Here is a 26445-nt window from a genome sequence, read left to right as displayed (position 1 = left end):
AGGGAAATGAGGAATGCTGCTTAAGGGCTTGGCCCCTCCTCTTGGCGGTAACGGGTTCTAAGCCGAACACCTGGTTTCCTCAGCCTTGGTGAAGGAAGGCGGGGTGACTGCCCTTTTGGGCTCGGCGCTGACTACAGTTCCCAATGTGCTTTGCTCTCGCTCCTATCCTTTCCTCCGGTTATTTCCCGCGAGGCCTGACGGGAATTGTAGTTCTTGGGAGGTACCCATGCTGCCTCGTTGGCCAATGAAAAGGGACAAACTTTTGAATGATTTGGAGTTTAAGGCGGGGAACTAGTTGCTGCAAGGCTGTCGTGAATTCTCTTCGCCGCGCAGCAGGAGAGAGAAGGAATAGAAGGGTAGTCAGAAGAATTTTCTCCGAACACCGTAGGGGTTTTAGATTCCTGGTATTTGAACTCTCTTACTTTCAGTTTGGCCCTTTGAAGTCACTTCCGCTTTGGGGCGGACGCACGCCAAACCTGTGGCGGGAGTTGGAGATTCTGCAGCAAATACACCAGGTGTGGCCGTCTGGGAGTGGCGTGGCGGGCGAGTCGGTAGTTTCTTTCTTGAGAGATAGGAACTTGAACGGAATTTAATTGCATTTTAAGCAAGAGTGAGGGACATGGGATGGGGTACTTTTCAAGTCCGTAACGCCCTTCTCCGCCCCCTAGACTGCAGTCCCAGAGTCCCGTTTTTCTTGTCTTTTGAGTTGCTCACTCTTTGATTGCACCCATACATTTATGGAGGGTGCCTGTAATGCCTTTACCCGCTGTGCCTGCAGCATGGCTTCACGTCGTCAGGTTAACTAAAAAGAACGGGCTCAGAAGTTTGGGCCTAACTCCTCCCACTCTTACAAACAGTTCTAAAGGCTGCTTTGAAGGAGGAAAGCTCCGGAAGGAGGAAAGCTCAGAATTGATACTGAAGAGTGATCCCATTACCATTCTTGTTCTGAGTAAAGCGTAGATCAAACCGACAGGATGCCAACTATAATACACTGATAAATAAAGACATCATTATAAAGACTTGGGAGCTCATAGCCTAATAAGCTTAGCCATTAGGCCGTAGTTTATGCCTCATTGGGATGCAAAATTGACTGTATATATGCTGTTGGACGTTCCCTCTGAGGTACCTTGGGAAATTCCTTGAGTAAAGGAGATGCAGAAGGAATTATCAGGAAAGGCCTTCCTCAAGCATGATGACTTTCATTCTTAAACTCTTTCCCCGATTTTGACTGAGATTTTCTCAGATAAATTCTAACTCAGTTTTCCCCGTGGTTTCACTGAGACTTTTCTTAGAAATCAGCTTGTAAATATTTATCGAGCACTTACACTGTATTAGGTACTCTACTAGACTTTGGGGTTGGAGCACTGCCAAAAAAGACAGACTCTTTGTCCGAAGGTAGTGAAGGAAGACAGGCTAAATCGAATTAATGGTAATGTTGTACGTTCTTTTAATCTCTCTTTAGGTCGTCTTCATTAGTCATGTTTTGTGCGTTTATTTGGACTCCTCTTTCCATTCTACCTGTGGATTAAAATAAGCATATTTTCTCTTTTTTTATTTTTATTTTTTTTACTGAAGCACTAATAAGTCTGTGTCCAACACTCATGAATGGTGTTTATGCATCAACTAGATGATGAATTTTATACTGTAATCCTAAATACAGCAATATAACCATACCTTTCAGCCAAACAGTGTCGTGGGTTCACCAGGCAAAGTGCTGTGTCTTACTTTTTAATGCAGTTTGGATCCTCAGTATAATTTAGTGGTACAGTCTTCTGTAGATGGTTGGCTTTTTTGGTCATAAGCTCTTCCAGTGTAAATCAAGTCAATGAATAGTACTGATGGCCATCATTTTATTGAGTCTTTCCCCTGAGCCAGGAATAATGTGAAGTGTTTTAAGTGTGTTTATTTTCCCTGCAACAGTCTGCAAGTATTGTGACCTGACCTTTTATGGTTGAAGAAATTGGAGCTCAGTGAAGTTAAATAAGACGTTAAGGCCCTGATCAGTAAATTTTGGAAATGAGATTCATATTCAGGTGTGCCTGATTCCTGAGCTCTTAACCACTGCTCATCCTGCCTCTTAAAAATTTATTAGTTCCCCAGTATGTGCCAGACACATAGCAGAGAGAAACGTAAAATTCTATCCCAGAATTCTAGAATGAATGATGGCAGTCACTTTTTCCTTTGAGCCATCCTTTGTGGACATAGTACGTACTCATTGTATTTAAACACGCAGGAAGATATATATATTTAAAAAAGTAAAGGTCATCTCTAATTCTGTTACCCAGAAATACCACCTTTAAATTTTGGTGAATATCCTTGCAGATACCTCTCTCTTATAGGTACAGAGTATGTATGAATGCTATCATACAACTTTACTCTTTAGTAAACTTTTTTTAACTCAACAATAGGCTGTGTATATGACCGAATGAATGTCAGTATTATTGTTTTTGATGGCTATCTGGTATTTCATTGTATATCTCTAAAATAACCAATTCCTAGCTGATGGATATTTACATTATTTTTCAATTAACTTTTTTTTTAATTGTGGTAAAAACCAGAATTTATCATCTTAACGATTTTTAAGTGTACCCTGGTAGTAAGTATATGCACCTTGTCATGCAACAAATCTCTGGAACTTTTTTATATTGCAAAACTGAAACTGTACTCATTGACAACTCCCTTTTCCCCTTCCCACAGCCCCTGACAACCACCATTCTGCTTTATGTTTCTAAGAGTTTGGCTACTTTAGAGATGTCATATAAGTGGAATCAAGCAGTATTTGCTCTTCTGTGACTGGCTTATTTTACTTAGCATAATATCCTCAAGTTTCGTCCGTATTGTAGCATATGACAAGATTTCCTTCTTTTTTAAGGCTGAACAATATTCCATAGTATGTATGTACCACATTTTATTTATCCCTTCTTTCATTGATGGACCTTTAGGTTGTTTTCACCTCTTGGCTGTTGTGAATAGTGCTGCAATGGACATGGGTGTGCAAATATCACTTCAAGATCCTGTTTTCATTTCTTTTGGATATATACCCAGAAATGAGATTGCTGGATCAGTTATTAACTTTTAAAAACAATGCTGTCATGCACACTGTCTTTGTATGCTTGCCTGATTATCCGTTGAACCTAACTTTTTAGAAATAGAATTATTTAGCCACAAATACTTTGTAATTCCTAAACTGCCTTTCAGAAAGGTTGTACCCATTTTCTTTCCCACTAACAGTGTTTGAGAGCTCCCATTTCCCATCTTTTAATCTATCTAATCTGACTGTAAAAACTGATCCCTCATTAATTTAGTTTGCATCTAATTGAATTCTGTTGATGTTGAGCATCTTTTGTATGTATATTGTCCATTGTTGTTTAATCTCTTTCCAGTTGCCTATTGTTATCTATTATTGTTTCTTAGTAATTTTAAAGAAATTATTGCTTAGGTTATTAGCTCTTTGCCACATGGTTTGCAAGCCTTTACTCCCATTTTGAAATTTGTCTTTTTAACTTTTTAATGCTGTTTTTAGCTTAAATTTTTTACTGGGAGAAATCAAGAATGAACCTAGGTTGCTGGTTTGAGTAACTTGCATGGTTGTACTATTCCTGAAGGATTGGGCAGGGAACTAACAGGTTTGGTGGAGAAATCAAGATTTTGGTTTTGGACATTTAGGCTAGAAACATCTATGAGATATCCAAAATGTCAGCTGGGTAATTAGATTATAGGAGTCTGAAGCTAAGAGATTATAAATTGTATTACCTGGAGTATTTGTGGTAGCTTTTTAAAAGATTGTCCCGGCTTCCACATCTCTTCTTCCAAATTTGGCAGGGTAATCTTTGTAAAATAGCAGCCTAATAAGGCTCTCAATTTCTTACAGAATGAAGTCCAAGCTCTCTTAGCATGACATGTGAGAACCTCTGTGGCCTGACCTGTTTTTACTTCTTTATCATTTGTCACAAGTATCATATTTCTTAGCTATACTAAACTGCTTAGGATTTTCTGAAACTTGTGTTCTTGCAAATATGCCTTCTCTTTCTGTACAATGTCATTATCTTGATTCTCTATCTGCAAACTCCATTCTTCCTTCAAGTTTCAACTTAAAAGTTAAATCAAATATTTATGTAAGTTCTACTATATACCAAGCATTTTTTCTCCTAAGTGAAGCCTTTGATTGCTTGCTACCTTACAGAGTCAACATTCCCACTTATATATGGTATTCTTACCTCTACTTCTTTCATAGCGTTCATTGCATCATCTTGCAGTTATTTGTTTAATGTCTTATTTCTGTCCTAGATTGGGCTGGGAGGTGAGGCTGCAATGGCACAAATTCATCTTTGTGTACTTGGTACCTCTGCAATGCCTGGTGCATAATAGGCACTCAATAAGTATTTGTTGAATGCGTGATTTTAAGAGGCAGTGTGTTGCATAATGGCAAAAATTCAGACTTATAAATTAGACCAATCTGAATTCCAGGCTTAATAGCACCTGTTGCTAACTGGTGATAAATTATTTAACATCTCTGAACCTTAATTTTCTTTTCCTTAACATGAGGATAATATTATTTATCTTTGTGAGTTGTAGTGAGACTGACAGGAGATTTTCTAAAATTTCCTGGTGTAGTACCTCACAGAAAGAGGTCACTCAATCAGTGGGAGTTATTTTATCATTATTCTGAAAACAGTTCCCTGTAGAATAAAAGATTCTAGTGTCCTTGATTTTAAAGTACTTAGATATTAGATATGGCAGTTTTTAAGCCCCATAAGTGATTTAAAAAATATTATATAATTCTATAATTTATTGAAATTGATCTTTTATCATTTTAGAATATTCAATTTTACTGACAAAAATGTGATTTCAATTTATTAAATTTAGTTTATAGCTTACTGACAATTTAGAAATATAGCTATATCAGATATAAACATATAAATAGAATGTACACTGTTATGTAAGCATGGAGTGTGTTAAAGTATGAAATAGGTACATCCCAAGTCCTGATGAAATCTGAAGAGTTTCTATAATTGAGTACTGTATGACTTGGTGTATAATCACTTTGAAAATGTTTGAGTAGATAGTGGACATCTTCATTGACTCCCTTTTCAAACTCATAATCACAAACTGGCTTTCTTTTTTTTTTGGGTGAGTCTGTGGTTTCTGGAATCCATGTACTTTAAAGCAGAGGAGTCTGATAGACCTCCACATTCACCACTTGCAGGAACTGGCCGTTTATTCAAGCCAAATTTGTATTTCCAAGAAGGAGCTTGAAACTACTTACATTATCAGGTGGTTACTTCCGTACTTACTTAACTGGGGAAATGCATTTACTGAGGTTCTTAGCTTCTAGTCCTCTCCCTTTACCTCTGTCCACCTGTCTCCTATTATCAGTGGATGAGAGGAGGAGTAATCAACTCTTTTATCATAGCTCACCCAAGATTTGTTTCAGGTATTTCATTTTCACAACATTTACTGGTTGTTCCTATGTAGTCAAATGGCCATGGTAATTAGAACTGTTTCCACTGACAATTTTTGACTAGGATGAATTTATAAAATTTCGTTATCTAGATTAACTGAATTTGTTTTTAAATTGAACAGAAGATTTGCTTGATACTATGTATTAGGAAGAATTTTCCATATGTAGGCCTCTTTTCTATCTTAGAACTTTTTAGGGTATTCTAATACCCTAATATCAAGCCCTGCTCCATGTTTAATAAACTATCTCCCTCTAATCTTAATCACTGCAAACTATCCCCATTTTCCCTGCTGTAACTTGAACTTAGCTTACTGTCTTTCTATCTATCTAGAGTGACTTCTGCGTTTGAATGTATAGCCCAGCTGGCACAACATGCTAGTTTCTGAGTTCTTGGATTGTGTGTCTCCTGTGAACTTTATTTCCACGCTAGTTGAGCCATGCACTCCTATGGTCCCACCTTATACTTTCTCATCTCTATGAACTATTTTACGTCTAGATTTTCTAATCATGGTCTCCCTGTCCTTAGAAGCTTTAATATAACAAATAATATTGAGTGCTTAGTGCCAGGCACTGCTCTAGGTGCATGGAATACACCAGGAAACAAAACAGACACTCTGCCCTTATGGAGCTTACACCCTAGTGGGGGCAAGACAGACAATAAACAAAAACCATAATAACTAAATTATAGTGTTATACAAGGTGATAAGTACTATCAAGAAGGAAAAAGTAGTGCATGGAAGAGATAATAGGGAGTTGCAATTTTTTTGTTTTTAAAATTTTTAACTTTTATTCTGAATTAATATAAGACTTACAGAAAGTCACAAGAATAGTGGAAAGAGCTCCCATGTGCCCTTGACCCAGATCACATGTTGTTAACATTTCGCCACATTTACTTTAAAATTCTCTCTCTCAAAAATATGTAACACTTCGTGAATTTGTGTCCCATCCTTGTGCAGGAGCCATGCTAATTGTCTCTGTATCATTCCAATTTTAGTATATGTGCTGCTGAAGCAAGCAGGAAAGTTGCAATTTTAAATAAGGTAGTCAAGTTAAGTTTTCATTGAGAAATTGACATTTCAGAAAAGACTCTTGAAGGAAACAAGGGAAGTAACCATGTGCATATCTGGAGGAGGAGTGGTATGGGCATTTGGACCAGCTAGTGCAAAGTCCAAAGCAGGAACGTGTAAAGACCTCAGTGTTACAGAGAGGAAAAAGGGAGGTGGAGACGTAAGAGGACAAAGTAAGGAGGAAAGGGACAGATTGCAGAAGGGCTTATAAACCACTGACAGAGCTTTTATCTGAGTAGAATAGGGAGCCGCTGAGGAGTTCTGAGAACTGATATGATCAGACTTCCTTTTTCAAAGTCTCTCTCTGACTGCTGTATTGAGAGGAGAATGTAGAGAAAGAAGCAGAAGCTGGGGTATCAGATGCTTGCAGCAATTCAGACTAGAGATGACAGAGGCTCACATCTGGAGAGCAGATTTGGAAGTGCTGGGAAATGGTGGGATTCTGGGTATATTTTCAAAGTAGAACCAACAGGAATTGCTGATGGATTGGATGTGTGCAATGAGACAGAGGTGTCAAGGAATTGGTATGAGCAACTGTAAGGATGAGACGGGGATGACTGAATGGAATACGGTTTGAGAGAAAGAGCTAGAGTTAAGTGTTGGTCATGTTAAGTTTGAGATGGGCATTAGACTGCTACGTAGAGATGTCTGGTTAGATATACAAATCTGAAGTTCATGACAGGTCTGATCTCCATATATAAACGTGGGCATCTTTAGCATAGAGGTAATATTTAAAGCCATGAGACTAATGTGATCTCTAAAGGATAGAGCAAAGGATGCTAAGAACTGAGCCCTGGTACACTCTAACCTTAAGAGGATAGGGAGATGAGGAAGAACCAACAGAAGTTTAGACTGAGAAGGAATGACCAGTGACGTAAGATAAAAACCATGAGGATGTGCTATTCTAGAATCTAAGTGAATAAAGTGATTCAGTGAGGAGTGAATGAGTTACTGATAGGTCCACTAGGATGAAGACTGAGAATTCTTTCTTGCTCTTTTCCTTTTACTTCCAATTCAGGGCCTTTATATACACTTCTCATCTGGTTATTGTCTATTTTTTCTTCAGATCTCTTAGGAAGCCTTCCAACCCCCCAAATCCGAAAACTGAGTCCCTCCTCTATGCTCTCTTAACACCTAGTACTTTCTTTATAGTATTTCTTCAAAACTGCGTCTCTTTCTTTATTATTACATATCCAGAGCCTAGAGTGATGTCTGCTCCATGTAAACAACCAAATATATTTTTGTTGAATGAGTGAAAGAATGAAATTCAGATATGGAATTCATTAGATGATTATTTTTTAACTGTAATTCTTTACAGAGCAAATATTTTGACTATTTAAAATAGATATTTTCACTGAGATTTAGCCCTGTGAGCATTCCTGTGTTGAAAAGGGAGCGAAGACCCAGATATATGTCTTACGGCTGCCTCTAGCTACACTATATTGGAGCTTTATCTTTTTGGATTTCATTATCCCAATCTTTCAGATTCATTGGTATTTGTTAAGCCAGATTTTGTGTTTTTTCACTTTTTTAAAATTAATATTTAAAGTATTTTTAAATTACCATTTTGAGATCATTGTAAATTCATATGCCATTGTGAGAAATAGTGCAAATAGTGTACTCTTTACCCTCCTGTAAAACTATAGTACAACATTACAACCAGGATATTGACACAATCAAGATAGAGAATATTTCCATCTCACAGGGATCCCTCATGTAGCTTCTTTATAGCCACAACTTCTATCCTTCCCTTCCTTAACCCCTGGCAATACTAATCTCTTCTCCATTTCTATAATTGTGTCATTTTGTGAATGTTATATAAATGGAATCAAGCAATGTGTAACCTTTTGAAATTGACTTTTTTCACTCAGCATAATTCTCTGGAGATTCATCAAGATTGTTGTGTGTTTCACTTGTGCCTTTTTGTTATTAAGTAGTATGCCATGATATGGATGTACCACAGTTTGTTTAACCATTCAACCGTTGGAAAGTATCTGGGTTGTTTCCAGTTTTTGGCTATTATGAATAAAACTACTGTAAACATTCATGTATAAGTTTTTGTGTGGACGTAAGTTTTTATTTCTCTAGGATAAATGCCCAGGAGTACAATTTCTGGGTCATATGGTAGTTGCATATTTAGTTATTTAAGAAATTGTCAAACTGTTTTTCCGAGTGACTGTGTGTATAGTCCATCTTCCTAGGAACATACGTCAAGCCAGGATTTGTTTGATTTTTGTTTGTGTTTTAAATCTTTGGATGAAGCTTTACTTCTTTTTAGGCTTTGTAGCAATACAGACTTGCAACTGAATCCTGGCTTTCTCAGCCCACTGTGTCATAGTTTCCTCATTAGTGAACAAGAATACAGTGCTTGTTTCATAGGGTTTTTAGGAGGATTAAATGAGATAGCATATGTCCATGTTCTTAACATGTAATAGACACTGTTATATGATAGGCCCTCCAGAAATATCAGTTCTTTCTCCACCTTCAGAACTAAGAACTGGGCCTATTTTTCTGGTGTTCACATTGTTTCACCTTCACGTGACATCATCTCCAGAGTCTGTTTATATTGTAATCACTTCCAGTCTCTTCACACGGTTACCACTTCTTTGTTTTAGATCTTCTTTAATTTTTTTCAAAACTCTTTCATGGTTTTCTATATACAAGTCTTGTACATCTTTTTATTAGATTTCTGAAATTTGAATTTTTTTTGATACTCTTGAGAATGGTATCAATTTTAAAATTTTATTTTCTGAGTTTTGCCTATATAAGAGGAACACGATTATGTATATTGATCATGTGTTCATCAACCTTACTAAATTAACTTATAAATCTACTAGTTATCTGTAGATTATTTTTATTCTGTGTACACAATCCTGTTGTGTCATTTAACTAAAATTTTATTTTTTTTTCTTTTCTTGCTTTCTCCTTTTCCTTTTGCCTTATTCAGTTGATCTGATTCCACAGTTAAATAAAATTGGACATAGTAGGCATGTTTGTGTTTTCTGATCTTGCAGGGAAAGCTTTCACCATTTTACCTTAAGTATGATGTTTGCTGAAGGTTTTTGGTAAAAATCTTTCATCACATTAAGGAAATTCTCTCCTGTTTTTCCTGTGTCAGGGAGCTTTTGCTCTGAATGGATTTTTAATTTTATCAGATGCCCCCCCGCCCCAACTGAGACGACCATACAAAGTTTCTTCTTTGCTTTCTTATTGTTGAGAATTACACTGGTTGAGTTTTTTTTCACAATACATTTTTTAGGAGCTTGATTGAGATTTAATTCACGTACCAGAAAATTCACTCATTTTACAAATTTGTGGGTTTTAATATGTTCACAGAGTTGTGGAACCATCATCACAATCTAATTTTAGCACATTTTCTTCACTCTAAATAGAAAACCAGTACTCATTAGCAGTTGCTCTCTATTCTCCCCCTACCCTCCCCTGCCAGCCCTAGGGAGCCACCACTCATTTACTTTTTGTTTCTATGCATTTGCCTAGTCTAGACCTCATATAAATGGGATCACACAGTGTATGGTCTTTGTGAGAGGCTTCTGTCAGCATAATGTTTTCAAAGTTCTTCCATGTTGTAGCATGTATCAGTATTTCATTCGTTTTTATTGTCAAATAATACTCCATTGTATGGATATACCACATTTTCTTTATTGGTTCATCAGTTGATGGACATTTGAGTTGTTCCTACTTTTCAACTATTATGCTGCTGTGAAATTTAGATGCAAACTTTTGTTTGTATGCATGTTTTCATTTCTCTTGGGTATGCACCTAGGAGTAGAATTTCCAGGTCTTATTATAATTGCTTTTCTTTTTCTTTTTCTTTTTTTTTAAGATTGGCACCTGGGCTAACAACTGTTGCCAATATTTTTTTCTCAGCTTTATCTCCCCAACCACCCCCCCCCCCACCCAGTACACAGCTGTATATGTTAGTTGCACGTCCTTCTAGTTGTGGGATGTGGGATGCCACATCAATGTGGCCTGACGAGTGGTGCCATGTCCGTGCCCAGGATCCGAACCCTGGGCCACCGCAGCGGAGCGTGTGAACTTAACCACTCGGGTACATAGCCGGCCCCTATATTTGCTTTTAACATTTTGATGAACTGCCAGACTGTTTTCCATAGCAGCTACACTTTTATACATTTCCACAAGCAATGTTTGAGGGTTCTAATTTCTCCACACTTTCACTAACACTTTTTCTTACTTGTTTTTGTTTGTTTGTTTTTTGCTGAGGAAGATTTGCCCTAAGCTAACATCTGTTGCCAATCTTCCTCTTTTTACTTGAGGAAGATTGTTGCTGAGCTAACATCTATACCAGTCTTCCTTTATTTCATATGTGGGTCAGTGCCACAGCATGGCTGCCAATGAGTGGTGTAGGTCCATGCCCAGGAACCAAACCTGGGCTGCTGACGCAGAGCATGCCAAACTTAACCACTAGGCCATGGGGCTAGCCCCTATTATCTGTCTTTTTGATTTTAGCCATCCTACTGGGTATGAAGTGGTATTTCATTGAAGTTTTGATTTTCACTTCCCTTATTACTAATGATGTTGAACCTCTTTTTGTATGCTTTTTGGCCATTTATATATCTTTGGAGAAATGTCTATTCAGATTTTTGCCCATTTTTAAATTGGGTTGTCTTTTTATTGTTGATTTGTAATTGTTCTTTATATATTCCAGATACTAGTCTCTTGTCAGATATAATTTGCAAATATTTTTCCCCTTTTATGGATTGTCTTCATTTTTTTCCCACATATTTCTTAATTGTTTATTTATCAAGAGAAACTATTCTTTAGCCCAAATATTTGTGTTTCATAGATCAGGAATATAGGTCAATGAGTGACAAACTTCCATGGATCTCAATCCAAAGAAATTCTTTACATTCCAAAATCACTTTGCACTCTGAAAGATACCAGCCTCCCTCATCTCCTCAGAATCTTTCATGCAATCATAATTTCTGTAGAAGCCTGCATATGCCTGCTTTCTTGGTTTAGCCACAGCAAAGTTGCAGAAAGCTGCAACCCCCAGGGATACAGTGAATGCTCCAACAATATGAAATTGCAGACACTTGGCCAGAAGACCACACATTTGAGGTTCCATCAAAGTGCTGAAAGCTGTGATAGTTATTCTCCTCAACACCAGCGTCCTTCCTGACTCTGTCTTCACTTTCTTGATGGTATTTGCAGCACTAAAGTTTTTAATTTTGGTGAAATCTAATTTATTTTTTTCTTTTGTTGCTTTTATTTTTGGCAGTGTATCTAAGAAACCATTGCATAGCCCAAGGTCATGTAGATTTTCTCTTATGCTTTAAGAGTTTTGTAGTTTTTACTCTTTCATTTTAGTTTTTGATCCATTTTGAGTTAATTTTTGTATATGGTATGAGTTAGGGGTCCAGCTTCATTCTTTATATGTAGATATCTAGTCCCAGCACTATTTCTTGAAAAGACTATTCTTTTCCTATTGAATTGTTTTGGCACCCTTGTCAAAAATCAACTGACCATAAATATAAGGGCTTATTTCTGTACTCTTAATTCTATTCCGTTGATCTACCTTTCTATCATTATATTAGTACTACGTTGTCTTGGTTATGTAGCTTCATGCTAAGTTTTACAACTAGGAGGTATGAATCCTCCAACTTTGTTTTTTTCAAGGTTGTTTTGGCTATTCTGGGTCCCTTGCATTTCCACCTGAATTTTAGGATCCACTTGTCATTGATTGAGCTTTAAAAGTTGAACCAGCCTTGCATTCCTCTAATAAGTCCATTTTAGTCTTGATAGCATAGCCTCTTAATTTATTGCTGTATTCGATTTGCTAATATTTTGTTTACCTATGAACATGAGAAAATGTCTTGTATATGTTTTTTTCTTGTAATGTGCTTGTGAGATCAAGTTTAGGTTGGCTTCATAGAATGAACTTGAAAAGAATATTCTTCTCATGGCACCAAATAGCTCAAGTTTGTTTATTGTGTTCTTCAGCTCTTCCATATCCTTATAGATCTTTAGTCTACTTGTATGATCAATTCCTGAGAAAGATGTATTAAAATCTCCATCTGTGGTTATAGATTTGGCCATTCTCCTTTGTTTCTGTCAAATTTTCCTTTTATTCTGTCTGTCTTCCCTTATATTTTTATATATTTTGAGACTGTTTATCTTTCCAGTATGGTAAACCTTTTATCATTATAAAATGTCCTTTTTTATTTCTAATAATGTTTCTTAGCCTTCAGTATATGCTGTCTTATGTTAATAAAGTTATACCAGCTATGTCTTGGTATGCATAATATGTCTTTTTACATTCTTTTACATTCAGTGTTTATGACTCTTTCTCTTTAAGATATGTATTTTTAAAGCAGCATGTAGATATTAATTTTTAAATCCAGTATTATAATATTTTTTTTGTTGGCAATTTTGGTCCATTTATATTTAATGTCTCTTCTGTTCATTAATTCTCTCTTTGTCTGTATCTATTCTATAAATCCCATCCAATAAATTCTTAATTAAAAAAATAAAAATAACAAAACTATCTCCTCAAAGTACATAATTTCCCTGATCAGCTGTTAGCTCATTATTTCCAAAATAAATCTCTTATTGGTATATTTTAACAATATCTGATTCTCCTCAGCACAATTCTCTTTACTTAAGAATGCATCGGTAAATTCCAATTGAATGTACCTTGTTCCCAATTGATTATAAAAGTACCTTCTTGATCTTAAAGATTGAAAATAAAAACTTTCCTTCATTCTCTTCTGAAGTGTTGCTTTTCAAGAGAATTGCTTAGAAAATGAGTTCTGCTAGATTTTGCTTTCACTAGATTTCCCTAGATAGTAGTTGTGTTGATAATTTTAATAACATGATAATAAAAGTTGTGTATTGCTGTGTATTGTAGGGCTGGCCCCCTGCTGTTTCCGTCTTAATAACCCCCCAACCTTACTAAAAGTAAACTGGTATGTATATATCAAATAAAAGCTTTTTTGCTAAATCTCTGAGCTAAATCATCTACCATCTTTATGATTAGAGATGTGAGTTTATCATAACTGTTAGCTTCTTAATAATTTAGAAAGAATATTAAGCCTGAGTCTTCTGTTATTAATGTGATATTGTTTACAACTGAGCTTTGCAGCAGATTAACCTATATGGCTGACCTACATGAGATGCTTTTTATTATAACATTATGATTTTTAGATTTTAGAAAGATAGTATAAATGGGAAAGGGCTTTTTAAAAATTACTTTGAGTATTAACTAAAACGTTCATGTTGTATTAATTAGATTATACCACTATGTATTTTTAAGTTCTTTATGTATCCAAATATCTATTTGAATTGTGAGCCAGCTACACCATAATTTTAGTTTAGTTGAAATTTTTCTAAACATTTTCATACTATTTTAGACTTCTTTCATCTTCATATTTAAATAATTATTTATTATTTGTGACTCTGTTAAAATAAATTTTGTGTTAAGATGGCTTTAGTTTCATTGTTTATTTTTACAAATGGAATGCCTGAGTCAGTCCTTATAAAATCAATCATAGAAGTTGCAATGTGACCTCAGCTTAGCAGGGTTTCTTTTTTGGAGTGTTTGTTAAAATTTTTTGCAATGTGAATAAAGCAAAGATAATAGACAGTAAAATGGTTTTTGTATATTTTTCTTAGCTTCTTGCCAATGTTCTAAGCTAAAATGTGTTACCCTTTATACCATTGACCCCAAGAAGTGCTTCTGGACCCCTGTTACTTGTAGAAAGTAGATATAGCTCTTTCTGCTACTGCTACCCTTGCCAGAATGTTTCACTAATCCCCACTCCTTTGAGTTTTGACTTTCTAGATTAAAGTCTAGTAGGAGTATATCTGATTAGCAAACCCAATAGGTGTAAGGCAGGCTGGGAGAGCAAGAATCTGTTTTCACCTTTTCTCTTGGGAGGTGATGTCTGACTCGCACTCAGATTTGTAATATGAGGAAATGCTCAAACATAGCAAGGATCTCAGATGTTGAGTTTCCTCAAAGAATGATATGGATTCACTAGCTCCCGAATACTTGTATCCAGCCTTGTTCTCTCCCTAGGGTTCCAGACTCATGTATTTTGAAGCCTATTTGACATTTCCACTTCATATCTTAAAGCCGTCTTAAACTTTATATATTTCTGAAAGATCTATTGGTTTTTTTTTCTCCTCAATCCGTTTCTTCCTTAGTCTTTAGTATCAGTAAATTGCATCAACTCCCATCACTCTAAATGTTCGTCTTGATTTCACATTTCCCTCATTTTCCACGTGTACTCCATCAGCAAGTCTTGTTTACTTCCTATACATTTCCCAAATCTCTCCAGTTCCACTTCTAAAGATGATTCTTCCCTTGTCTGTTGCAGCCTGATAATGGGTTTCTTGCTTTCATACTTTCCCCTTTTTGAATCATTCTCTATTCTTTACTCAGTTTTATTGTTTTTGTTGAGGAAGATAAGCCCTGAGCTAACATATGCCTCCAATCATCCTCTTTTTGCTGAGGAACAGTGGCCCCGAGCTTACATCTGTGCCCATTTTCCTCTATTTTTTAATATGTGGAATGCCTGCCCCAGCATGGCTTGATAAGCGGTCTGTAGGTCTGTGCCAGGGATCCAAACCAGCAAACCCCGGGCCACTGAAGTGGAGCATGTGAACTTAACCGCTGCACCACTGGGCTGGCTCAGTTTTATTGTTGTTGTTGTTGTTGTTGTTGTTGAGAGGGTACTAGAGATGCCCACTCATTGGTGTTCATGAAGGCTGTAATCAGACAGGTCTGAGTCATAAATCATTTCTAAATCCAGTTGCCTACTGAAGCAGTGGCAGTTTTGTGGACTTTAGTCCTCTAGGAACATTTATCCTTTGAATTTCTATTGACACCTTTGTCCTCCACTGGTAGTTTTTGAATTGTAAGTCAGATTGCATCACTTCTCTGCTTAACTCTCTCCAGTAAGTGCTGTCCAATACAACTTCCAGTGAAGATGAAAGGATTCTATCTCTGCACAGCTCAATATGATAGCCCCTAGCCATATGTGGCCATTGAGCACTTGAAACGTGGTTCAGCCTGTCTAAAGTGGCCGTTACCCTCTTAAGTTCCTTCATAATATTTGTACTATACTGTAAGTAATCATCTTGTTTATTTTTAGTCTCCCCCTCAAGAATGTAAGCTCTGTGAGTACGTGGTCCTTACTTCTCCAGATCGTGGCATGTAGTACCTTTTTGTTATTAATAAATACTTTTTGAATTCTTAGGGTCCTTAGACATTGGACACAGAAGTTGATTAAAGGGGAGCTAAAGTTTTATAAGTCTGCAAATAATTGAGAATAAAAGGAAAGTTGTTTTAGAGATGGAATGAGATTATATATAAACAGATAAAAAGGTGCAATCTAAATACAAACGGTTATTATTAGAGAAGCTTTATAGTTTAGCGATAATTCTTCTGGCAGAATTCCAAGAACTTACAGATACCATTGTCCTTTGGTATCCATGGGGGATTGGTTCCAGGACCCCCAGGGAGACCAAAAACCCTGGATGCTCAAGTCCTATATATGAAATGGAATAGTATTTGCATATAACCTACGCATATCCTCCCATATACTTTTTTTTGTTTTTCTGCTTTCTCTCCCCAAATCCCCGCTGTACACGGTCGTATATCTTAGTTGCAGGTCTTTCTAGTTGTGGGATGTGGGACGCTGCCTCAACATGGCCTTATGAGCGGTGCCATGTCCGCGCCCAGGATCCGAACCCTGGGCTGCCGCAGCAGAGCACACGAACTTAACCACTCGGCCACAGAGCTGACCCCTACTCATATACTTTAAATCATCTCTAGATAACTTATAATACCTAATATAATGCCAATACTGTGTAAATAGTGTTATACTTTATTATTTAGGGAATAATGACAAGGGAAAAAAGTCTATATATTCAGTACAGACGCAACCATTGTAGGCCTTTCCATCTGCGTTTTGTTGAATCCATGGTTGCAGAACCCATGGATACAGAGGGCCAATTGTATATGAAATTTTTATGTAGTAGAAAATTAAAATTACATCTGTGGAAACCCAGTAGAGAGGAAGGTACCAATCAGGCAGAGTTTACACTGTGGATTCAATTGATTTGAAATACTTCGGGGCTGGCCCCGTGGCCGAGTGGTTAAGTTCGCGCGCTCCGCTGCAGGCGGCCCAGTGTTTCGTTGGTTCAAATCCTGGGCGCGGACATGGCACTGCTCATCAAACCGCGCTGAGGCAGCGTCCCACATGCCACAACCAGAAGGACCGACAACGAAGAATATACAACTATGTACCGGGGGGCTTTGGGGAGAAAAAGGAAAAAATAAAAGAAATAAAATCTTAAAAAAAATACTTCATTTTAATATTTAAAAATCAATCCCATTTAATAATGTTGAGTTAATTTAATTATTTTAAGTTTGGAGTCAATGTCTTTGTATTTTATAATTTTTAAAATGCAGTTTTACTGCAGTCCTAGAAAATCTGCTGTGATATGAAAATGTACATTTATAAAAGGATTAATTATAAAAGAATTCGTCTTTCTATACAAATTCACACATTATGTTAAAAATTATTCAGTTTGTAAAAGTCTAGTTGATTTATAACTTTTCAGTAATACATTTATTGCTTAGAACAGGAGTATGGCTATATTATGGCTCAATTAGAAATACAGATGAAATAGAGGTGATGAGTTCCTAGATAGTGCATTAAGTAATTGCTTTTGGACTCAATGCTTTGAATTTCCTTAATAGCTTGTTCTGGAAACATGAATTAATCAGTTTATATCTATGTAGATAGTATATCAAGGCTACTGATAAGTACTTTAATATTATTATTTATGTTTCGTTTTCTAATACACTTAGTAATATCTATTTCTCCCACCCCTCCCCTTTTGTGATTTCTTTGTTTTTAGGGTCATCATGCCTAGAGTTCGTAACATAAAAAAGTCTCTTATACCTCAGATTTCTTGTTTGACGAGTGAATCTTATAAACAGCTGGATTTTTTGCCCGACAAACTGAGAGCAAAGCTGCTTCCTTTCCAGAAAGATGGCATCACTTTTGCCCTCAGCAGAGATGGCAGGTAAAGTACTTTTTTCAAGATATGCTAAAAATGTTAAATCCCTGGCAAGTGTATGAAATACAAAGCTCCATGCAAACCATTCTTTTTGTGTATATACAGGCTTCCCAGTAATTTTTTTTTTTTACTGGATCATGAAATAATAATTTCAGAATGTGTCTTGTTTTGCCTTCATTCTTGAATGATATTTTAGTTGGCAGTACAGCTCTACTTTGATAGCCATTTCTTCTTAGCACTTTGAAGGTTGTATTCTGGCTTCCATAGTTGCCATTAAAAATTGTGCTCTCAAGTCTCAAAGTATTATCCTACAGGTGACTTATTAATTACAAAGAGAAAAATCACAAAATGCTCAAGGTTGGTATCGCTAATCAGGTGAGCTACAGGTGTAGTGTGGTGCACAGGAGGTATACAACATTCCTAAGCGATGTTCTTCCTGGAATACTTGACCTGATAATCATGAGGAAACAGTCAAACCAGTTCAGAATGTGGGATATTTTTTTCAGGACAAGTGACCTGAACTCTTCAAATGATTCAATGTCATGAAAAACCAAAGGAAGTGGTGAGAATGTTCTAAGTTGAGAGACACCTAAGAGCTAGAATATCTGAAAGGAATCATAAATCTTGATTAGATCCTGGAGAAGTAAAAAAAAAGTTGTAGAGGACATCATGGTGATAACTGGGAACATTTCACCTGGACTCTATCAGAGTGATGTTGTTGAATTGTGCTGATAATCTTAGATGAGGTAATGGTGTTGTAGCTGAATACAGAATGTTCTTGTTCCTGGGAAATGCATGACAACGAATTTGGGGATGAAGAATCCTGCTATCTGCAGCCTACTTTCTACATTTTCCCAAAAGGGAAGGACACATATATGTTTACAGAAACTTTGAGGGGGTCAGCCAAATGTTAACAGTGTGCATCTGGTGAGGGTATAAGTGTGTTCATTGTATTTATACTTTTTGGCTTTTCTGTGAGTTTGAAAATTTTCAAATAAAAAAAGGGAATTAGTCTAATTTTCATTCCTTTGTAGATCATGTCTCTGTTATCTGTATCCAATTTTAAGATTTTCTCTTTGTCTTTGGACTTCTGCGGTTTCACTATAATTTATTCAGTGTGGTTTTCTTTTTATTTATCTTGTTTAGGATTATTGTATTTTTTAATTATTTTTTATTGAGGTCATAATCGTTTATAACATTGTAAAGTTTCAGTTGTCCATTATTATTTGTCAGTTACCATATAAATGTGCCCCTTTACCCCTTGTGCCCACCTCCCAAACCCCTTCCCCCTGGTAGCCACTAAACTGTTCTCTTTGTCTGTGTGTTTATCTTCCACATATGAGTGAAATCATATGGTGCTTGTCTTTCTCTGTCGAGCTTATTTCACTTAACTTTCTCTGTCTAGCTTATTTCACTTAACATAACACCCTCAAGGTCCATCCATGTTATTGCAAATGGGATGATTATGTCTTTTTTTATCGCTGAGTAGTAGTCCATTGTATATACATATACATATATATGTATATGTGGTATATATGTATACACCACATCTTCTTTATCCATTCATCAGTTGACGGGCACTTGGGTTGCTTCCACATCTTGGCTATTGTGAATAATGCTGCAGTGAACGTAGGGGTTCATAAGTCTCTTCATATTGTTGATTTCAACTTCTTTGGGTAAATACCCAGTAGTGGGATAGCTGGGTCAGATGGTAGTTCTATTTTTAATTTTTTGAGAAATCTCCATACTGTTTTCCATAGTGGCTGCATCAGTTTGCATTCCCACCAGCAGTGTATGAAGGTTCCTTTTTCTCCACAACCTCTCCAACATTTGTTATTTTTTGTGTTAGTGATTATAGCCATTCTCATGGGTGTAAGGTGATATCTTAGTGTAGTTTTGATTTGCATTTCCCTGATGACTAGTGATGTTGAACATCTTTTTGTGTCCCTATTGGCCGTCTGTATATCTTCTTTGGAAAAATGTCTGTTCATATCCTCTGCCCACTTTTTGATCAGGATGTTCGTTTTTTTGTAGTTCAGTTGTGTGAGTTCTTTATGTATTATGGAGATTGACCCCTTGTTGGATTTATGATTTGCAAATATTTTCTCCCAGTTGATGGGTGGTCTTTTTATTTTGATTCTAGTTTCTTTTTGCCTTGCAGAAACTCTTTAGTCTGATGAAGTCCCACTTGTTTATTTTTTCTTTTGTTTCCGTTATCCAAGTAGACATAGTATTCGAAAAGATCCTTCTAACACTGATGTCAAAGAGTGTACTGCCTATATTTTCTTCTAGAAATTTTATGGTTTCAGATCTTACCTTCAAGTCTTTGATCCATTTGGAGTTAATTTTTGTATATGGCAAAAGATAATGGTCTATTTTCATTCTTTTGCATGTGGCTGTCCAGTTTTCCCAACACCATTTATTGAAGAGACTGTCCTTTGTCCATTGCATGTTCTTAGCTCCTTTGTCAAAGATGAGCTGTCCATAGATGTGTGGTTTTATTTCTGCGCTTTCAATTCTGTTCCGTTGGTCTGTGTGCCTGTTTTTGTACAGTACCATGCTATTTTGATTACTGTAGCTTTGTAAAATATTTTGAAGTCTGGGATTGAGATGCCTCCAGCTTTGTTCTTTTTTCTAAGGATTGCTTCAGCAATTTGTGGTCTTTGGTTGCCCCATATGAAATTTAGGATTCTTTGCTCTATTTCTGTGAAGAATGTCATTGGGATTCTAACTGGGGTTGTGCTGAATCTGTAGATTGCTTTAGGAAGGATGGACATTTTAACTATGTTTATTCTTCCAATCCATATGCCTGAAATATCTTTCCATTTCTTTATGTCATTATTGATTTCTTTCAGTAATGTCTTATAGTTTTCATTATATGGGTCTTTCACCTCATTGGCTAAATTTATTCCTAGGTATTTTATTCTTTTTGTTGTGATCGTAAATGGGATTGTATTCTTGAGTCCTCTTCTTGTTAGTTCGTTACTAGAGTATAGAAATGCAACTGAGTTTTGTAGGTTTATTTTGTACCCTGCAACTCTGCTGTAGTTGTTGATTATTTCTAGTAGTTTTCCCATGGATTCTTTAGGGTTTTCTCTATATAAGGATTATTGTACATTTTCAATCTGAGATTTGAGTCATCTAGATCCTGAGAAATTCTCATCTATTACTTCTTCAAATATTGATTCTCACCTATTCTCTTTATTATCTTCTTTGTAATTCTAATTAGACTTATATTTGACCTCTTTCATTCTATACTATCCTTCCATTAATGTCTCTTATATTTTCTTTGTCTATCTGTGCTATGTTACAGCTGTTTCTAAATATCTCTCTTATAGGTTACCATTCAGCTCTTCTAATCTGCTGTTTAATTCACATATTCAGCTTTCAAATAACTTTTTTTAATGATGTAGAACATACATGGAAAAAATTGTGCACATCATAAGTGTACAACTTGAAGAATTTTCACAATATAGCCATCACCAAGATCAAGAAATTGAGCATTACCAGCATCCCAGAAATTTTCCTCTTGCCCCCTCCCAATCACTACTGTCTCCCTCCTCTCCAAAGATAACCACTGTTGTGACTTCTAACACCTTAGATTCCTTTTACATGTTCATCTATATCATGGCAATCATCCGTATATGCTCTCTTGTGTCTGACTTCATTCACTCATCATCATTGTGAAATCCTTTCATATTGTTGCATCTTGTTGTAGTTGGTTTATTCTCATTGCCACATAAAATTCTATTGTGTAATGTACCATACTTTAGTTATTCATTCTACTTTTGATGAGCATTTACATTGTTTCTAGTTTGGGGCTCTTACAAATAGCAATGCTGTGAACATTCTTGCACAAATCTTTTGGTAAACATATAGTGAATACGCATTTCTGTTGTGTGTATACCAAGAAGAGAAACTGTTATCGTAAGATATGCATATATTCCACTAAGTAGATACTGCCTGTATTAGTTTGCCAAGGCTGTCATAATGAGACACTGTGACTGAGTGGCTTAAACAATAGAAACTTACTGCCTCACTGTTCTGGAGGCTAAAAGTCCAAAATCAAGGCGTTGGCAGTGGTGATTCCTTTGCAGGGCTGTGAGGGAAAGATTTGTTCCATGTCTCTCTCCTTGGCTTGTAGATAGCTGTTTTCTTCCAAAGTCTGTTCACATCACCTTACCTCTATTTTTGTCAAAATTTTCCCTTTTTTATAAAGATGCCAGTCATATTGGATTAGGGCCCACCCTAATGACCTAATTTTAACTAATTACATCTGCAGTGACTCTTTTTCTACATCAGGTCACGTTCTGAGGCCCTGGTGTTAGGACTTCAACATATGTATTTTAGGGGGACACAGTTCAACCCATAACTCAGCCAAACATTTTTCAAAGTGGTTATACCAATTTATCCTTGCATCAATAGTGTATAAGAGTTCCACTTGTACCACATCCCCACCAACACACTTCATATTGCGTGTCCTTAATTTCATTTTAGATATTCTGGTAGGTACATAGTCATATCCATTGAGGTTTTCATTTACATTTTTCTGATGACAAATGTAGTTTAACACCTTTTTATATGCTTATTAGCCATTTGAACATCCTCTTTTGTTTAGTGCCTATTCATGTCTTATCCATTTTTCTACTGGGTCGTCTATCTGCCTTTTTCTTATTGTTTTGTAGGAGTCTTTTGTCAGATTTATATTCTGAATCCGAGTCCTTTGTCAGGTGTATGTATTGCAAATAATTTTTCTCAGGCTGTGGTTACCTTTTCACTCTCTTAATGTCTTTTTTTTTGGTTTTGTTATTTTTCGTTTTTTTTCTTTCTTTTTTTGTTTTTTTTCCTTTTTCTCCCCAAAGCACCCCCCCAGTACATAGTTGTATGTTCTTCATTGTGGTTCTAGTTGTGGCATGTGGGACGCTGCCTCAATGTGGTTTGGTGAGCAGTGCCATGTCCGCGCCCAGGATTCGAACCAACGAAACACTGGGCCGCCTGCAGCGGAGCGTGCAAACTTAACCACTCGGCCACGGGGCCAGCCCCACTCTCTTAATGTCTTTTGATAAGTGGAAGTTCTCAATTTTCACGTCATCTTTAATACTCTTAATCAATATTGTCTTTTATGGCTGACACTTTTTGCATCCTATCTTAGAAATCTTCGTCTACTACAAGGTTATGAAGATAATTTCCTATGTTTTCTTCTAAAAAATGTATTGTTTTATTTTTTACATTTAAATCTGTAATCCACTTAACATTGATTTTTTTTTTCCCCTCCACAAAGCCCCAGTGCGTGGTTGTATTATCTTATTTGTAAGTCCTCCTAGTTCTTTTGTGAGCCGCCACAGCGTGTGACTACAGACAGGTGGTGGGGTTCCATGATCAGGAGACAAACCTGGGTTGCTGAAGCAGTGAGAGGACTGAACTTTAACCACTAGGCCATCAGGGCTGGCTTGGCATTGATTTTTGCATATGGTATGAGGTAGATGTCAGGGTTGATTGATTATTTATTTACTTTTGTATATGGATGTCCAATTGATCTATCGCAATTTATTGGAAAGACCAACTTTTCGCCACTGCGTTAGAGTGTCACCTTTGTCATAAATCAAGTAATTTTATGTGTACGTTTCTAGGTAAGTGCTAATGGAACTTTCTGCCATGATAGAAATATTCACATATGAATTGTTCAATTTAGTAGTTATTAGCTATGTGCAGCTACTGAGTTCTTGAAATATGGCTACTGCAACTAAGGACTGAATTTTGAATTTTAACTAATTTTAATTAATTAAAATTTAAATTTAAATAGCCACGTGTGTCGAGTGGCTACTGTATGGAACAGTGCAGGTGTAGATTGTTTGTTCTGTTTGTCTGATTGCCAATCTTCCTGTCAGTACCATACTTCTTAATTACTATAACTTTATAATAGATATTTTGATATGTCGATGAAAATAATCCATAACCAATCTATAAATGAAAATTTGGGTGAGTTTATTCTGAGCTTAAATCTGAGGATTATAACCCGGGGCCTTTCTTCCCAAAGGAAGAAAGGGCACCAAAGAAGTGGGGTGCACAGAGTGGTTATATACCCCCAGAGAGGATGTTTCACATGGGATTGAAATGTCCCTTTTACAATAGTCGCGAGACTGCTCTGTCAGCACAGCGATTGATGGAAATAGCAGGTAGGTCTTCTGTCTCAGTGAACACAGCAGGGTGGCAGTCTGTTGTCTCCAGCTGAGTGGTCACAGGTGAGCTGGGTGGTCAAAGGTGAGTGCAGCAATCAGTTCCTAGCCTAAGGAAAATGCTTATCCCTAAGGAAATGCTAATGTGGGGGGAAGTTGCACCTTTATCTCAAGGGCCTTTGTTCTGGCCATAGGAAATGTCTAAGCAGATATACAATGCGTGCTCAACAGCCACAGTCAGGCCCTTTTGGAAAAAACAAAGTCAGGCCGAATTAGGTTTATACCAAATGGCTTCCTCACATACTCCACTATATCCTATTGCTTGCCATTTTTATTTTTCAGATACAAGATAGCATAAATCTTCCAGCTTTGTTGTTTTTTCAAAATTGCCTCACCTATTGTTGACTCTTTGCATTGCCTGTAAATTGTAGAACTCATTTGCCAGTTTTCACAAAAAAGCTTTCTGGGATTGTGAATAGGATTGTTTTGCATCTATAGATCAGTTTGGAGAGAACTGATTCTTTATAATATAGAGTATTTTAATCCATGAATGTGAAGTATTCTTCCATTTACTTAATTGCTCTCAATTTGTTTTTATCTTAGTTATTCCTCCCTTTATTTAATTTTTTTTCAATAAGGTTTTATAGTTTTCACCGTATAGTTCTTTCACACATATCATTAAATTTACTGCTAGGTATTTAATATCTTTGATGCTATTATGAATAGTCTTTCCCTCCCCTGCCTGTTTTTAAGGTTTTCTCTTCATGTCTAAAACTTTTACTATGATGTGCCTAGCTGTGGTTTTCTTTTCATTTATCCTACTTAATCTGTGGGTTGATGTCATTCATTAGTTCTGGAAAATTCTCAGTTGTTATCCCTTCAAATATTTTTGCCCCAGTTTTTCTCCTCCTTGGTCTCCAGTTATACCTATGATAGGCCTTTTCTCAGTGTTCCACACATCTCTTATCTTCTTTTCTGTATTTTCTTATTTTTTGAAATTTCTGTGCTTTGGTTGGATATTTTTTGCTTACCCATATTCTTGTTTACTAATCCTATCTTTTGTTGTTAAATTAATCTTTTGAATTCTGTTAAGGAAGAGACTATCATTCAAGATATCTGAAACCAGAACCCATTCAATATGTCTGAAACAAAGAAATTGAATTTATTACTTGCTAAGCAAGGGAGAACTGTGCTTGTCAGTCCATTAGTCATGGGATGGACTCAAGGATTGCTATTATATTCAGTGAGTTTTAATTTCTCACTGTAACATAGCTTACTTTTGTCTGTTTTGGAAGTTGTTAAAAATAGAGTCATGCATTTCATATATGTCTGACTTCTTTTGCTCAATATGTTTTTGAGATTCATATATGTTTTCATCTCTGAATATAAGACAGTTATTTTGTTCATGCACTTGCTGATGGACATTTGGGCTGGTTCTAGTTCAAGAGTCTTATGAGTAAGGATGATATTAACATTCTTGGACAAGTCGTTTTGTAGACGTTTTCTATTCTTTCTTGCTAGGCTTTAGGGTGGGTGTCTGTTTAACTTTATAAGAAACTGCCAAACTTTTTCCAACCCATTAGCAATATATGAGAGTTCTAGATGTTCCACATCTTTGTCAACATTTGATATTGTCAGCTTTTTTCATTTTAGCCATTCAAAAAGAATGGATTTTCAGGTAGTAGCTCATTGTATTTTAATTTGTGTTTCCCTAACAACTAATGATGTTGGCATCTTTCTCTGTGCTTATTGGCTATCCTTATATATATATATATATATATCCTTATATATATGGTGTATGTATATATATATATTATATAATTGTATGTAATATATATACTTATATATTATATATAATGCATATTAATGTTTTACCTATGTTTTATCTTTTCACTATTGATTTGTAGGAATTCTTTTTATATTCTGCATACATGATTTTTGCCAGATATACGAATTGTGAGTATTTTCTCCCGGTCTGTAGCTTGCCTTTTCAATTTTCTTTATGGTATACTTTGATGAACAAAACTTCTTAATTTTGATAAAATCTAATTTATCATTTTTCTTATATTGTTAGTGCTTTTTATGTTCTCATCAAGAAGTCTATTCTTACCCCCAAATCAAAAATGTGGTCTTTTATGTTTTGTCCTGGAAACTTTATAGTTTTAGCTTTTATGTTTTGATATATGATTCATCCCAAGTTAAATTTTGCATATGGGGTAAAATAAGAGTTTTGGGTTCAGTTTTCTTTCATCTGATATCCAGTTATTCCAGCACCATTTTTGGAAAAGTCTATTCTTTGCCATAAATTACCTTGGCACCCTTATGAAAAAGCAATTGATTATGTATGTATAAAGCTATTTCCCATTGAATTTCCTTTTGCCATACATCTTTTCCTATTGTCACACATTCTCCATTTTCACTTAGGTTGTAGCTTTCTTAGGCTCAAGTTTTGTTTAAGAGTCTCATTTCCATTGTCCACTTTGTGTAGATCTAAGACCTTGTTCCTGTTGCTGTGCTTGGCTACGGCTTAAGATTCCCTGTTGATGGTGTCTTCAGATACCTTCATTGTGGCCTGTGGCTTTATCACTGTGGGTTTGACTTTCTCTTTCGTTTCAGGCCATTGTAAAATTTTCTTACTTTTCTTCAGGCCAGCGCTGCATTTTAAAAG

General features: G+C 36.1%; 1 protein-coding gene and 1 non-coding gene across 9 annotated transcripts in view; one reads left to right on the top strand and one right to left on the bottom strand.

The window, feature by feature from the left end:
• Window positions 1-206: 206 nt before the first annotated feature.
• ZRANB3 (zinc finger RANBP2-type containing 3) overlaps window positions 207-26445 on the top strand; it is a 216319-nt gene continuing 190080 nt past the window's right edge. For 6 of the 8 annotated variants that reach the window (XR_011528336.1, XR_011528335.1, XM_070579605.1 and 3 more), the window contains exons 1-2: window positions 274-515; window positions 17440-17607. Coding sequence is in view for 6 of the 8 variants with exons in the window: in XM_008516913.2 (XP_008515135.2) it covers window positions 17447-17607 (161 nt within the window). In the remaining 2 variants the exon portion in view is untranslated. Of the gene's footprint in view, window positions 516-17439; window positions 17613-26445 lie in introns of all 8 variants that reach the window. The other 2 variants (XM_070579602.1, XM_070579604.1) reach the window with 2 other exon arrangements.
• Window positions 6373-6475, bottom strand: LOC139076871 (U6 spliceosomal RNA). Its single transcript, XR_011528908.1, has one exon. It is a non-coding gene; the product is annotated as a U6 spliceosomal RNA (small nuclear RNA).

The sequence above is a fragment of the Equus przewalskii genome, chromosome 17 (assembly GCF_037783145.1).
Source record: "Equus przewalskii isolate Varuska chromosome 17, EquPr2, whole genome shotgun sequence".
NCBI lineage: Eukaryota > Metazoa > Chordata > Mammalia > Perissodactyla > Equidae > Equus > Equus przewalskii.
The sequence above is the reverse complement of the archived record's forward strand: the minus strand, read 5'-3'. Positions and strand labels throughout refer to the sequence as shown.